The sequence below is a fragment of the Brachypodium distachyon genome, chromosome 4 (assembly GCF_000005505.3).
Source record: "Brachypodium distachyon strain Bd21 chromosome 4, Brachypodium_distachyon_v3.0, whole genome shotgun sequence".
Taxonomy (NCBI): Eukaryota; Viridiplantae; Streptophyta; class Magnoliopsida; order Poales; family Poaceae; genus Brachypodium; species Brachypodium distachyon.
Window position 1 is genome coordinate 40,349,512 of NC_016134.3, and position 16,826 is coordinate 40,366,337.

General features: G+C 42.9%; 1 protein-coding gene across 1 annotated transcript; it reads right to left on the reverse strand.

Annotated features, from left to right (window-relative positions):
- Nucleotides 1-403: 403 nt before the first annotated feature.
- On the reverse strand, nt 404-9,329 carry LOC100822487 (ADP-ribosylation factor GTPase-activating protein AGD3). Its single transcript, XM_003578360.4, has 19 exons — nt 8,874-9,329; nt 7,911-7,987; nt 7,621-7,721; nt 6,407-6,477; nt 6,246-6,308; nt 6,115-6,159; nt 5,478-5,543; nt 5,335-5,382; nt 5,146-5,241; nt 5,019-5,060; nt 4,338-4,553; nt 4,099-4,230; nt 3,761-3,982; nt 3,550-3,636; nt 3,135-3,476; nt 2,650-2,792; nt 2,461-2,557; nt 1,006-1,505; nt 404-902 (listed from the first exon to the last, which is right to left on the reverse strand). The coding sequence occupies exons 1-19, from the start codon at nt 8,916-8,918 to the stop codon at nt 785-787; spliced, it is 2,511 nt and encodes an 836-aa protein (XP_003578408.1). The 5' UTR covers nt 8,919-9,329; the 3' UTR covers nt 404-784.
- Between the last annotated feature and the right edge of the window lie 7,497 nt (nt 9,330-16,826).

Sequence of the window (16,826 nt, forward strand, 5' to 3'; positions counted from 1 at the left end):
CCTCCTTGCTCTGAACCCTTGTCCGGCCCTGCCTGCTTCAAGGGAAGCACAGTAGAACCCTGAAAGGCCTTTGTGGAAAGCATGATTGGATGTGTCAGCTGCTTAGCCCACACTGGCTTACACCAAGCATTCATGCATGCATACATGCATGTGAATGTAAGAGAGAGAATGCAGTGCTGATATATAGTGATATCCTCTTGCTCAAGAGTCACTCACACTGCTCGGCAACAGGGATCGCCAGTGCAAGCCCATCGTAACGAGCAGTGTCTGAAGCTGTAGGCATTCAAATCCTTGTAGCAATTTTTGGATCAAATCTTGTAGCTGTTGGATTTGGGGCAGGCCAAGGAGTATGTACTACATATGCAGTCAGCAACAGCAAGTGTCTGACGGGGAAAGAAGAGCATGTTTCTCACCAAGACCAAACTAATGCCTGCTTAAATCATATCCATGGTACAATCCATGTCACTATATACACATCATCTGTCATCAGAAGGCGATCAGGGCTCTGGGATCAACGCAATGTACAAACTTACAGTGTATCATACCATCATCTGCAAACCAAGCCCGGCGAAAGCTTTGCAAATCGCAAACACAATACATAAGAGTGTGTAGCTCACGCTAAAGTGGGTCCAAACCAGGGAGGGGCCTATGCTCTCATGACACAAGCAGGGATCATCGATCAGCCCGGCGAGCTCGGAGCCGTGCCCCTTCAACAGCAGCAGAAAGGCACGTCAGAGCACACGCTTACTGCTGAAACGAAGGTCTAGCTAGGCTAGCTACTGGATTATCTACTTGGGTCTTCTAACAAAACAAGAATCTCTTCATCATTGATAGTTCCGCTATCAATAGCATACTGTAATGCTGTTCTACCATCACGGTCTGTGGCTCGTGAATCAGCACCCCTGCATGGAGACTCAATAGGTCAATACCTAAAAACAAACAAGCAACGCCGAAATACGAAGCACTCCAACAAAAGACCGGTCATATATTTAAGCATGTGCGTACCTGGAAAGGAGCAGCTTGGCATACACACGTCTTCCTTTCAAAATGCTGTGATGAAGCGGTGTCCGGCCTCTAGAATCTGTAGAATTTACATTGGCACCATACTGCAGGAGTAGTTCAACCATGCCCACATCCGCAACACGGCACGCTAAATGAAGCAGGGATAATCCCTCTACACCGACATCTAATTCGTCTATGCGCTCACTTGTGCTGGCAGGAGAAAGGGAGTCCGTGGGAGAAATCTTCTCAAGCGAACCGCGATCAAAGCATCTAGAGCTTCCATTTGATGGCGAAGCCGGTTGCTCTTGCAGAAGCAGTGCTTTTCCAAGAGTCAAAGCCGAATTAAATGATGTCTGCCCATAAGTTAAATTTACATCGGCATGCGACCCCACTATCAGACTGTACACACCCATCTTGTTGTTTGAACTTACATTATCCCACATCTGTTGTGCTAGCTGAGTCTCATCCATATTACGCTTTCGTACAAAATCTTTGTCAGCATACTGGAACATTGAAGAAATAATCATCAGCAACCAAACATCACTCAGCATATCACTAATGAAACTATCTCTTATAATAACTTGGTCTAAAGTTGCATCTAATCCCTCCACATCAATAATGAACAGTAAGTGCTAGACACAAATATCCGAACAATTTTATCTTGGCACATTTATTACTATAATATCAACAAGCCATGCTCTCTACCTTCTCTCCCAGTCTCCCTCAAACCACATGATTTAGAGACGACATCTTTTCAAACGTGTTTTTTTGCTGTATCAAATGCTCTTGATCTGCGTGGCGAGGTTTTTTCTCGTGCAAAATATTTTCTCCCACTCATATTTCCCCTCTCCATCTCACAAAAATATCATGTGAGAGCCTTTTAGGAAGAGCCAAGAAGGTCCGTTGCAGATGTCCTTAGCCCCTCATTATGTCTTTTACAGAACTAGCACGGTATCCCACACAATTGCGCAGGAAGCATCTTCAATGATCCTTAGTTGTTTCTTGGCTCACACAGATATGTACTGATATACTATTCTGAAGAATAACATGTCATTGATACTCCAATGACATGTTATGGGACCAGTAAAAGAAATTAAAACTCAGGTCATGGTAGGCCGCTTAGTCATTTGTAAGAGCTGACATGTTGTGTTTATATGGGATATTAGAGCAATTCACTCAAATAAAGTTCGGATCATAAATATGACTGGTCAATAGATAGGTGGAATTGATCAACCTCACTGCACCTAGAAAAGTAGAATAAACCAATCTAACTACACCTAGAGGTGCAGAAGTATATCAAGTCAAGTTGTGAACCTGAGTCAACCTTTTATTTCGCCAATACCACTATTTGTATGTGTTCCATGAGATTGCACTATGCTGCTAATTGTTGGCTGACAAACTAGAATACACTAAAGGCAAACTATAAATACCCGCAAAAAAAGGCAAACTATAAGTTACCTTGGCATGAATAAATTTCTCCTTCAAAGCGATAGGATCTGAGTGTTTAGGCTTGCTGACAGCCAAATTAGGTGAAGTGTTTTCTATTCCATCAGCCCTGCAAAGTAGTAATACTTGCGAGTTGAAAGGACGATGATACAAAAATAGTGATATACAAATTTTGTATAGTTACAAACAGCATCAGTTTACCTTGGAGTATCACCATGATCAACACTGCTTGATAAAGGCAGCATTTCTTCCCAGATTGTGTTGGCAAATGTGTTCCCTAAAGACTGGAAGAGATTGATTACAGATGGCTCCCAGACCCTGACATCAAGTGTCAGAGACCTCACCTGTCAATATAAGGTACTGTTACGAACCACAAAATACCAAATCTACAGTGACATGATTTTAAGAAAATGGGTGCATGTAAGTTGTCTAAAAGAACCAAACTAATTTAAATATATGCAATGAAATAGACACTAAGGCATCGTAAAATTTCATCGCGTTCCTATGGAATGCGCAACTCAGTTCCTGGTTTGCAGAAACACATGGTACCATGCACAGACATGTATCACACCAGAGTCCTTAACCTTAACAAATTTGGATGCAGAACTATAAATACATATACACTTAAATTTGTATGATGGACCTTTTGCACTGCAAATTGTCAAGAATAATACGTACTTGTTTACCTTAGATATATGTACACCAAGATTTCTGTGTACACCAGAGCATTCTATGCATAGAAGAACTCCAAGATTTAGGGATGCCCAGTCAGGCTCCGCAGCACCACAATCAGCACAAATATCATTTCCGACTACCTTCCTAAGCAATTCAATTGGCCTATCAGGTTTCATGCTGGTTCTGTGATGCTGTGTGACTCTGGAAGAGTGCTCAAAATACCCACTTCCTGGGTTCTTTTCCATCATACAGTCTTCACTTATAGAATGGTCAAGTTCTGTTGAGCTACTGAAAGAACTACTTTCACTCGTTGTTCGATGATGGCCACTGCCCTTAGGGCTCAGCAATAGACGCTGAAACAAAATATTAGTGTTAAAATCGAATCTGTATACGTGATAATTCCACCCCAAGTCATTCATCACTAACCCGCTCAGGGGATTGGGAGCTCAACAAATTAGCAATCACACCAGTGATCTTTTCGATCCAATCCATCTGATCCATTGCACTCTCTGCCTGCCCAAGAATATGTGCATGTCACTAGTCACTAGACAGGAAGCAAATTGCATCTATAAAAACATCATATAACATCATCATGTGTCTAACAAAAAAATAACACATTTCTTGTTAAGTTTCTTACCTGCAACGTGTAGTTTTTTGTGGGAGATATTATTCTGAAGCAGAACCTTAGATCTGATTGGTCTGCATCAACTTTAATAGTTGATGTTAGCAGGTTTACTGTATGCCGTGCTACAGATTTCTCATCATGTACACCACCATGATAATGAGAAGAGAACCATCTGCTAAGCAACCCAGAACCATGCTCGGAAGGAGTGCTACTTCGTTGGTTGGGATAACCACTCTACAAAAGGAAGAACACGAAAAAAGTAATGGAATTATGTGAACCGAAACCCACCCTAAGCATGTCAATAGTATCATGCCAGATTGAGTATTTAATAGGTGTTATGGAGGACCTACGGATGGTCTACTATTCTGCTTGCGATAATAGTATAACATTCCTCGATTATCAAGGACAAAGAACCTCCTTTTCCAGTCACCTCTCAAGTTTGAAGATCGCTTTGAGAGATAACCTTGCCGAATGGTCTGGACCTGAAAATAAGTAGATACATTTTAATATAACATGCATTTCCTTGTCAAAATGTACATCTGCTAACATGCATAAATGCAAACTTCCAAGTGCACCAGAATGCGCTTACCTTGCCCTTTGAAGCTGACTGCATGACCGCTTCAATCATCTTATGTGAACTCCTACCAATTGCTTGTATTCCATCACCATTAGGGGAATCAGTCATGCCAGTCGGTGACCACCGACTTTCCCGATCAATTTGCCTTTTGAACTCTTGCATCCTCTCTACAAGAGCAGCTTGCTCGTAGTTAGACCTTTCTCTTGATTGTTGTGCATAAGCCAGAACCTGCAGAAGGAGAATCCACGTTGTGTTAAAACAGATGTTTATTAGTACCTTGAAATTAATAGGCAAAGAAGCTAGATTGAGAATTGGTGGATTCAGCAAACAAAGTGATACACTGTACTTCATAGATTCATAAGTAAGTAAATGATGATCTGAGCAGGTGATTCCAACTCTGCAGTTGGCATGACCAAATGACGAGGAGTTTAGCAATGAAACAAGTGGATCAGGATCATGTAATACGTAATTGCAGGGGTTGTAGGTCTTAAGTGGTCAATGTCTTGGTGGTGAATAAGCATCTTACATGCAACTATGCGATAATCAATGGTGCATCATGGCAAAAAAATGTTGGTGTATCCACTAACCACTAACCAGTACATGTATAACTTCAACTACGTTAACAGCTAGTATGAAATATTCAGATGTGGCACTGCAAAAAATGAAAATGAAAATCATAGTTAAAGAGTTTACTTGATTGATATATGGTTCCATCTGATGGAGTAATTCATACCCCTGCAGAAATAGTAACGGAGGAAGCATGAATCACATTTGTAAATAATCAAGGAATGTCAAAATGCAAATAATCACAAGCTAATACTTGTTTGAAATAACGAAGATGTGCATCCATTGTCCCACTAACAGCCTCCAAAAATTCGAATCTTTTCTTTGCCTCGATATTTGAGAGTGCAGTCACCTGAAAAATTAAAATATTAGATAACACAAACAAAGGCATGTTAAACGCATAAATACAAACAGTGATAGAGATAAAGGGAAGCATTGCACCCACCAGGTTGAAACGAGCTTGCTCAAATGAAGATCTTGCGCTGTGGAGCTCCTGGTAACGTCAGAAGCAAGTTAATAGCAGGAGCCAGAAAGTGATAGTACCTTCTAACTGAAGCTTGACAGTGTCAAATAAAGAAAGGAACTCACATCCTCTACTGCAGTTGCTATGTCTGACCTTGTGCCTTTCTTCAATGATAAATACCTCTCACGAGCCTGAGTGACAAGACAAACAACCCGAAGTCAAAATGAGAACCCTTCTAAAAACAAACTTGGATTTGCTGAAAATGCATCATCAAGTGCAGATGTTAGGTCCCGCAAAAAAGAAGTGCAAATGTTAGACATGCTGGCACAAGGAGAAATGAAACGAAGGTAACATATATCGGTGCTACAACGGGGTAAATTATCCCCACACGATAAACAACACACACTGCTTATCTCAGACTAATTTACTAGCTAAAATGAATCACCTTGTTTTCCACTAGCAGCCAGTACTCACTAGACAAGGCAAAAATTACAAATAGTATTTACACATAATTGGCCAATGAAATTTTCTGATTACAGAGCAAGTTGGCTACCATATTGGCAGCTTAACGGAACGATCTCAACAGATGCCAAAGGGAAAATGGGGGAGAACATAACTCTTATCATTTTGATCACAATAAGCCAACATATTGAATATTGTCATTGCATACCAAAGATTGGACCCATAGGATATAAACTTCAGAATCAGCTTGGGGAAAGGTTTTGATATTATAATTTTGAAATTACCTCCAAACAGTATTACCTGGTCATACAGAAGACTAGCCTTGTCAAAACGCTTCCGGGCATCCTGAACAAATATTATTAATATAATGAAGAGTACAAACCCAGTGTGAAATTTATACATTAGATGTTGGCAGAAAATTATGCCAGTACCTTCACATCGTGCAAATCCATGTCCACAAACTGCAGCAACTTGTCATTTAGCATATGCTCAACCTACCATAATGATAATAGTATATCAAAAGTTATACCACCTAAAGTTATAAAATAACTGAAAGGATGGATGAACAGTAAATGTTCGTATGCATGTCTACCTGGGAGCGCAAAACTTCTTTGTATGTTCCAATTTCTCTCAAGGCAATCGTAAATTTGGTCATAACAGGTCCTGTAAAAGAGGTATATGTCATAATTAATAATTTACAAGAGAACCAACCAATTTGGGGAAAAATTAAGAAAAAACAATATTGCTGACCAAATCTAATGAAAGTTATCATGCCCTGTAATTTTGTTGGCACGTAGTGCCCATGTGGGTATTTTAGGTAGCATGTGGCTCGTTAGACCCTTCCAGTTAACCAACGTGCAGACAGACACATGTGCATCCTTAATTACATTGAACCGCTCGTTGCTGCTCTCAGAGCCAACTCTCTAGAAGTTGTATGTCCGCATTCTGGACTGTTGGAATACTAGGACTAGTATCCAACTAGAGACAGCAGTACCGCTAGTACTCCAAGTACTACTCGGCAATACGTACACATATATAAAAGAGGCAATTGGTGGCCATGGTCCGCCACCTCCCTGCCTCCTTCTATTGTAAATAAAACTTGTTATCTCCTTCTAATGCAAACAATTAAATCTATTATATAATTAAGATAGCAATGATGTTTTCCATCAAAATGGAGATAAATCACTAGCAACTAGCAGGTGCAGCTAATATATAGTATTATTTTTTAATATAATTTATCTTCAGCGAGCAGTCTAATTTGTTTCATCCGTAGCAATGCACGGGTATTTAGCTGGTGTACACATAAAACAACAACAAAGCAGAAAAATCTTGCACAACTAGCAGGAAAAGATGCAACTAACAGCAAAAATAAAAGATTTGAAAAAAAAATGGTGACATGTAATCAGACATAGTGAAGTTGCAGCAAAAAAGAAGAGAGTAGCAAAAATATGAGATTTCATACTCAAACCCTGCATCTATTGGTAAGTATGTATACAGAATTGAGTATCTGCCAACCAGACTAGAGATCTTTATTTTTTGGCGGTATGTCTGTCTGAACTGTATTTGTATAGGTGAAATGGTAAATAAACAATTATAATTAACTAATTTTGGTATAGGAAATCCTATCAAAAACGACAGGTAAATTAGAACTGGAGGTAGTATCCAGTTTCAACAAGCATGAAAACAAATAGAATGCTCAAGTCAGTTAGAAAAGTGAAGTTCTCAATCAAGTGCAATTATTAATAGTTTAACTTAAACAAAATTAAATAAATGTACATGAATGGGGATTAATGGATTATTGCTAACCTCCGAATGCAACACTGATTGGATCATTATGACCCCCTCCAAATGCTTCTAGTGAACTTGCGAATGCAATATCTCCATCGTATGCTTCCCCTAGCCCTTCACTGGAATAAGAGTGCAAATGTAAAAGAACAATGAATCCTAGGTAGCAGCATGCAAGCACAAATTAGGAACCATAGAAGGGCATAGAGAACAACAGTAAAATAGCAGATCAGAATGCAGGCACATTCTTCAATCTAATTAGTTCCATATATCTAAAATGACACTTAAATGACATGCCAATAGTCACTTACGTGTATTTGCGGCAACCTTTGTGATACTTCAAGCATCTCTCCCTGAGTAATTCAGCACCTTCTTCAAGTGATTGCATCTAAGAAGAACAATGTAAACAGTGCTCATCAACCAACAAGGCAACTGCTGATTTTTTTGGTAAACCACACGATCACCAACCATTAAAAAAGGCTAAATGTGCAGCAAATTTGTACCAAGTCAATCACACTAAAATTGAACATTTTGTAGTAAAGTGCATGTTGTATCAAATGCACCTCCTATGGACGAACAGCGTACAATTTTAACTTATTATTCCTCGTAACATTGCATAAAATAAGCCATCCTTCTTTTCTCGGTGAGCAGCAACAATTCAAACCAACAAGAATCAAACAATCCTATACAGACCAGTTTGGAAGGCGGGAATTGACTGTTTCCAGTCAAACCCCTGCATGACAAACAAGTCCTACACCAACAATTCAACCAAATTTATGCATAAACAAGTAAGCATTGCTATCTCATTTGCATCAGAAGATTGACCTACCAAACACACGCATGACAAGCGAAGTAGTAACATCTAACAGCATGCAAAATATACTGTTGCTCTCAGGAACACAGACAGAAACAGTCCTCCCACGTTCACATCACAACAGGTTAATTGCAACAAATTCACCTCTGAGACCACCCAAACAACAAATAAGAGACCTGCCCTGCACTGCCACATAGCTTCTACAATTTCGAATCATTCGACAGCAATTAAACCGAGAGGGATCAGACTTCCTCCACCCATTCCCACCGGTGCATCCCGAAAACAAGGATAGATCCAACCAATTAGGCGCAGCCCAATCCGTAAGCCACCAGCGGCAAGCATTACACCCAAAGTTGTAAACTTCTCTAGCTCCTCACTCACCAGGCAACACCCACCCCCTCCCAGCCACCAAACGGTAGTCCTCAATCCCCGGGAATCGAGATCCAACTAGTTGGCTCACCTGCTTCCTGAACATGGGCGAGTCATCGAGCCTGCTGAAATACATGTCTGCCTATCGCCGCCGCGCCGCCGCCAGTTCAACAACACGACCGCACCACCTCCTACCTCCTCATCAACCCCCCGGGGCAAAGCCTCCTCACTCGCCGAGGACACAGTCCGCGGCTAACGCGACCACCCTCCACCACCTCTCCACCACGTCGTCGCAGGCCGACCACTCTCCCTCCACCACCTCCTCCTCCTCCTCCTCCTCCTCCTCTGGCCGCCAGCGGGAGCGGGACGCACTACAGGAAGCGCCGGTCACGCGCGCCGCGAAACCCTAGATGGCGGCCGGAATTGGCGAAATGGCGGTGGGGGAAAGGAATCGAATGGCTCGGCGAGAGGGGAGGGGACACGCACAGGCAAAGGGAGAAAGAGGAGAGGAGTGTAAAGAGAAAAAAAGGGCGATGGAAATAACGGTGCGCTTTTTTTTTAGTTTATAATCACTCCCGTTTCGGGGTTAATTAAAGGGGGGCGAAGGCGAAGTGGGGATTAAGCGCTAATCGTGTGGGGCGCGGCGTGGTATAGGCCTGGTCTACAGATGGGACAGGAAGTGAGGACCAGTAGGCCCAGTAGCAGTGGAACGGCGCTGGAGGACGCGGTGCATGGGAAGGTGGGGTGGCGGTTTGAGTTGGGAGGAAGCCGGTCACCCGCCGGTGAGTGCAGTGGTGGGGATCCGTGACATGTCTTTTGACCGTTTCTAACATTTTTTTCCTTTCTTTTGCCGCTAATTCAATGATCGTGGTTCCTACAGGCAAAAGCATCCATTATGACGCTTTTCTACAAATTATTTTTTTGCGTGAAGTGATTTCATTTTATCAAATAGAAGTTACGAAGTTGTAGTCTAAATTTTACATACCAACTTTTTTGACCCAGTGGGCACTACGCACCGATTTTCATTAAAAAAACCGCGCCATCGTACAAATAGTTCGAAGCAAAAGAAAAACGAAAACAGAAAAATAACAAGAGTCTGGAACAGGTACTAGCATCATCTTCCCAGCATAGCACGGAGGCCAGTGTGATCAATAGCAATACAACTTGAAGATGCAACTGCACATCACCAAGCCTAAGGGGAAGAAACACACTTAATATCCTGTCAGACGCCAATTCTTCTCACATCATGCAGCCATCCATGCCGCTTGCTGTAGACCTCATGCATCACCGTCGTAAGCATCTTGCTCCCCTCTAGATTTCCTTTGTCTCGGTCTTTCTGCAGAGATGTCCAGGCATCAAGTAAGCTACAAAGGCGGAATATAAGACCGGCCGGGTCATGTGGGAATTTCTGCTTGAAGCAAACGTCGTTCCTGCATTTTCAGATCGTCCAGATCATAGCAGCTCCACCACACACCATCAGCTTTTTGATGTTAGAAGAGAAATCATCAAGCCGACCACCCAGAAGTTCATCCACCCTAGTCGGGATTCTCCTGAGTGAGAAGGCACAACGAACTACTTGCCAAACGAAACAAGCTAAGGGGCAACTGGATAAGAGGTGATCAACAGTTTCAGCCTTTCCACAGAAGTGGCATTCTGGATCACCAGTCCAGCCTCTCCTCAACAGATTGTTTTAGTAATTGATCTGTTGATAAACCGATCAGAGGGAGTAATTGTTTTTGCATGTGTTGAATCGGTGTGAGCATGCCAAACACGCCACGGCGATCATTTAGTCAAAACACGTTGGATCTTAGAGAATGTTCTCTAGAAGAGCAAAAATCCATTCCTCACCCGTCATTGCAGATCAGGAGGCCTAATAGAATATTCTAAGTTGCTCGCAGCTTGGCATCAATTGTGTTGCCTATGAGCATCCTTGCCCGGCGACCCACATGAGAATTGTCCTCCTTACGCCATCAATATAAATATTCCATGGCGCCTTGTTTTGGATTGGAAATTCATATACTCTGATTTGTCGACCTACTATATTCGGTACTATATGCTAACTAAAAGTACGGACAAATTATGTCACTCGCGCCACGGGAATTTATCTCTATGTTTGTTACATAAAACACAAAACTATCATATTTATGAAATTTAGAGCAATAAGTTTCTACCAATTCGCCATGCACACTTTTTTTCCAGTAAAAATAAATAATGCGGGCTTAACTAAATTTCAGAAAACAAGTTTACATGTGCATGAATCTCTCTTTTCCTTGTGAAACACCACAAGTTAACTAGCGGCGAACTGGAGAGTATTGGCATAATGTTGAGACACAGTCAGATCTGAGCTAGAGATTTGTCAAGGAATGTCTCAGTCATTCTTTATCTTTACACTTATAAAGATTTGAGTTGTTGGCGGTCGTCAATTTCTCCTGCAAAAACTACTTCCTACCTTGTTAGACATTCATTTGATTGCCACCCCCTTCAATATGAACATATATGTATGGTGATATTTTGAGTATAGTTAATTGGTTTGACGTATACTTTTGATATAATTGTTTCCTCAAATAAATATTATGAAAAAAATCTTATTTGACATAAAATAGAAAAATACAAGTGCATAAATATTTAAAAAACTCAAGCGTCTAATATGTATATTTTAATTTCGTAACAACGTAGCTATTTGTTTAGAAGTTCACCGGAGGAGATATCTACCTGAATAATGTTCTCGCTCTCACGACGTTGAAACCGGGAGAGATGAAGTCCAAGCCATGGGGTAACCTCACCCCAAACACTCCACCAGCATCCATCGTGAGCCCGCGACAGTAATCATGGCACGAACAGTGCAGCTCTCAAATTTATTCTCTGGGTTCCAGGACTAAATAATGCATGAACTGACGGTTTAATTTAAGGGAAGAACACTTCGGGAAAAAAAGGTTTTCATATGTGTGAAGGAAACTTGAGAAAATAGATATAATAAGAGTGCTAGAAAGTCTACCCGCAAAAAGTCAAAAAGAAAATTCAGACAGTCCGGAGACGTTCATGACTGCCTTTATTGGGTGTTGCTCCTGCTGCTGGTCCCACCAAGCCCCCCGCCCCCCCCAGGTTTGATTGGCTAGCGCTTGCTTAGCTAAAATTGGCTGGGTATTTTTAGTCGTGATGAAGTGCTTACAATAACAAGCAGCCAAGTGACATCTTTTCTCCGATTCAGAAACCAGAGACGTATGAGAAAACAACATTATATGCCACACTAATACTATTGATGTGCATTCCTGGATCTTGCGAGTCACTAAAACTTTTTAGAATTTCAATAAAATGATTAGGATATATTAAGTCTTTTTACGAACTCATTAAGATTTTTTCTACGTTGGTTTCTCTGAGTCGTAAGATTTAATCTTTGAAATATTTAGAATTTCTTCGCACTAGATTCTATAGAAAAAAATATATTCATTGACTTCTGGAAAGAATCATCTTTTTTCTATACGGTAGAATCATTTATAGAACTGGGGCATTACACTAGTATAATCTTGCTTTTATTTCTGCATTCCTTTTTAATTGATGTGATAAAAAAGGCCCATAAAATGTTAGTACCGCTATTCTTAATGTCTAAACAAGCAATGAAAAATAGTGATGATGGAATGGATCGATATATGCACCCTAATAATGACAAGAAAATTATCGTGCATGTTAGTGGTTTTTTTCGTGCATGGCTCGTGTCAACCGCCTGTCTCCTATCTAGTTTATGGCTGCAGAAAAATTGAATTATCCCCAGTATAAAGTATGAACCACATATATGGTCAGCCAAACTGTCTATTATTCCTGCACGGTCACCATGATTGTTCGGTTCTAGAATATATAAATAATAAACCAGAATCGCCAATTATAGCATGCGAACGTCCGCTGACGGGCATGATTTCCAGACCTGCATAATTACATGCACTCACCAGAGATCCCCGAAATCTATCGTGTGCCATTTAAAACAGCAATAAACTAGAACCAAACCATGTGTACTTTCTGCAAAGTACTCAGCAGCTTTTGCCGTCGAGAATTTAGCTAAACTAAGCTAGTCCCAAGACTGCTGCTAGCTCCTTAAACTCGTCCAGCCAACGGGCAGATGCTGATGATCTGTTAATACTTTTGGTTTTGGGTTGGAAAATGTGGGTGGACATTGTTGGACAGATAGAAGGGGATGGATGGATGTCAGGCCTGAGATGGATGGATGTGACATGCATCATTGCGCTTCGTTCCCTCCCTCCTCGTTTCAAGTGGGGTTGGCGCCCAGCGCACTTCAGCCGAGTCCGGTGTTTCTCCTCGGTCCGCTTACCTCTGCAATTTGCCTTCAGGTTGGTGTCTCCCAGTCCAGAATACTGTGCCGATGACAACAGAGAGATTTTGATCACAAGATGGACAGTGAGTCAGTGAGACTGGAAAATTACTTCCTTTTTGGAGACCACGGAGCATGGAAAAATTACTTTGAATTTCAAGTGCTCGGATCAGCATCACTAGCTGCGAAACATGCATGGTGGGCGATCAGTTGAATATGTCGAAACCGGACGGAGAGTCAGAGGCTACTAGTGCTAGTCTGGACTCTGAACTCTGGAGATGCCGCCTTCTTTTGCCACGGCAATGATGGCTGCACGGCGCCGGTGTCCGCCATGCGCGCCGGGTCCCCTATACATTTACTCCCGTCAGGCCGGGACGGCTGATCTAATCCAGGTTTGGTGGGCAGCAAAAGTCTAAAGAGCTCACATCAGCGACGACGCCGACGGCAGCACTTGTCCAAGGAATCTCTCTCTCTCTGTTGTGTTTCGCCCTTGCGCCCTTTCTCCTCCTTAATCCCTTTCGGTCTCGCCTGCTGGCTGCTTTTACCTCTTTCTGCCCATCCACCCGGGGAAGCTTCGAGCCAACGTCTCTCTGCTTTTTGCAGACGTTGTACCAGCGCCAATTTGTTTAAGTTGGTTAATTTCGTGTGGTGGTTTTTCCTATGGTAGCTTAGCTGCTGATGCAACAAACAGTCTGGATAAGCAAGCATTTTTTGCAGTGCAGTGACCTGTGTCCTGCGGGAATCTCAAGTCCTAACATAGCGTTTTGTGCACAAAAGTTTCACATAATGTGACTGACATTTGTGCAAGACCAGACTTCTGTTGGAATACCTACCTTGTTCTAGAGAGAGCTTTGTGGTTTCACTGTTTCAGCAAACAACAGATCTGCGGAAATTCAGGTTTGCAGGTGCAGGCAACCCATCCCTTTGTCATGAAACCTTGTCCCAGGAGATATGCAGCGAGACAACATCTGAACACACATCCTAACAAGTACTACCTCCCTCCAAGAAGAATAAGGGTGTATTAGTTTTCTTTTGACCAATGTTTTGACCACAAATTACTCTATTAATATATTATTATATGACATAAATTCATATCCATTACATTCCTACTCAATGATATTTGTTTATGGTTATGATTTTGATCACATTAATCACATATTCATGAAGTAATTTGTGGTCAAAGGCTTGGTCAACCGAACCTTAATATGACCTTTATTGCTGGAGGAGGGAGTAACAAGGAGATTTGCTACTACTACAATGCTTGTCTCACTCCTTGTTATTTTCTCATGAAAAGACAAGTCCGTATCCTTGAAAGCCTCGGTTTAATTTCTTAGGGCACAAGACTGTTCTGCCATGGTGGTGATGACGCAGGACATTGGCTGGTAGCGAGAACAGAGAGACCACAAGCTAAAACCAGCGCATACAAAACTGCACGGGTGCTACACGAAAACAAATCAAAAAGATGAGTCGCTGTCAGGTGGCGTGTTGGGCGGCAGCCCAGGCCCAGCCAGATTGATTAACGCTGGCGTCGCGGTCCGTCCCTCCGAGGCCTTTTGCTTTGCCGCGGCAGGGCAAGGCTCGTGCGCGCGCGCACCCTGGCAGCCAGGGCCCAGCGGGATGGGCGCATGGCAGCGGAACAGGGAGATCTTTTTTTTTTGAACGGGAGCGGAACAGGGATCTCTATTCTCTCTCCGGTTCCGAAATGAGAAAACCAGAGACAAAACATCCAAAGGCAGCGAGGGTAGAAGAGACAGGCCGTGTTTCTCTCTGTCTCTCTTGATGATGGGCTTTGTCTCTCTGCTCACTTGGGCCTTGGGTTCGCGTCGGACTGGGCTTGCCTGCTCGGCTGCTCCTGTAAAACGGACAAGGAGACATCCCGGCCATGGGCCATCAAAAAGAAATAGTCCCTCCGATCTTAAATTGTTGTGGAAATATTACATGTATTCTAGACGTTTTTTAAAAATAGATACATTCATATTTGGACAAAGTTGAGTCAAGAAATTAGGATCAGAAGGCTTACAACGAGAAACAATCTATAGAAAGCCCATTCTTAAACATGCCTCAGTTTCGGTTTCTCAGTGTTTGATTGTGCACTGTTAGATGGATCGAGCTTCGTCTCTTACATTTTCCGAACTGCAGTGTTTTTCGGAGGTTTCTGAACTTTGTTCATGTGTATCTGCACTGGCCAGGACTGGTTAATTACAGGCGCAGTTCCTGGGTATCCAACTTGAGAGAGTATTACTTACTCCGTTTCATAAAGATTGACGCGGTTTTGAACTAGATCTAGTACAAAACCGTACAAATCTTTATGGAACGGAGGGAATACGTGGACTTTGTTTGTGCTTGCATGCCTTTCACTCTGGGAGCTTTGCTCAACCTTGATAGAAATGGAGGGACAAGCACTATACTAGTCCACTCGATAGCAATGGAGGGACTATAATAGCACAACTAGGTCGAGGAAAGGAGTTTCTATATAAAAGGGAAAGTGGAAACTTGAACACAACGTTGATATGGCCGAGTTGGTCTAAGGCGCCAGACTAAGGTTCTTGTCCGAAAGGGCGTGGGTTCAATCTTTTTATTCTTTCCAGGCGTAGTATTCTTGTCTTCCAGACTCTCAGGTCTCAGCAGCACTCGCCGCTGCCGGCTGCCATCCACGCGACGGCTACATACCTGCACTTCAACCCGCCGTGACGTGCCTTCCGTGTCGTCGCCTTAGACGGTCTCTTGGAGCTACGTCAAGTAGCAAACTCCTTCACTCCCAACTCATCACCGAACTTGCCTAAAAACTGATCACGCGGCAAACTCCTTCAGTACTCCCTAAGACAACCGCTGCGCTCTCGCGGAGGCGAAACAGGCTTCGCCCCGGCGCGTGCTTTCTCCGGCGACTCCTCTCCTCCTGACAGCCTCACTGCCGTCGGTGAGTAGGGGAGTCGCCGGATCTCGCGTTCGGACCTTGTATAGCAGTAGGTTTAGGGCCTAATAGATTTGGTTTTCGTCCGTCCGGCAGTGGTTTCTTCGGAGACAACGACGGCGCCGGCGAATAACGTTGTTGTGGAGCCTGGGAGGTGGTCAGGGTGTTGGTGCCGACGGGTTGCGTCGGCGGTTTGCTGGAAGGCAGCAGCAGGTTCTGTACTGATATCGTGGTGAGAGGCAGGCGGATCTGGCCTTTTTCCTCGACGATGTCGTTGGGATGGGCAAGATCTGGATTTCGACGCCGACGAGCCACAATGGTATTGGTTTTGCCTAAGGCGAGCTTCTTGTGAGGTTCATAAAGCTATTGCAGCGATGGAGCCGCGTCGAACTCGGGTTTGCTGGTCTCCGTCCCTTTTCTCTCAGGTGGTCGCTGTGGCGGTGCCGGAGATGGGCGTCAGGAGTTGGTTCTGGCACAAATATACCTTCTATTTTTTCTTTGTTCCGGAGTCGCTTGTGCTTTTGTTTGGGACCTGGTGTCTTCCAGTTTTCTCTCTGTTGTGTGTGTGTCTTGTACATGTACATGGTCTTCGTTATGATACGAATGGTACATGTATACTTTCAAATTTTTTTTTGCAATGTTAAAAGAAAAAACACAAACTCCTGGCTCCCCACTCTCATTAGGTAACTCAACTCCACAATGCGACGACCAAACCAAAGCACAGTTTCACAATGCGACGACCAAACCAAAGCACAGTTTCTCAATTCTCGGTGGAGGAGGAGCACCGACCACCGGATTCAAAAAGCAAGCAC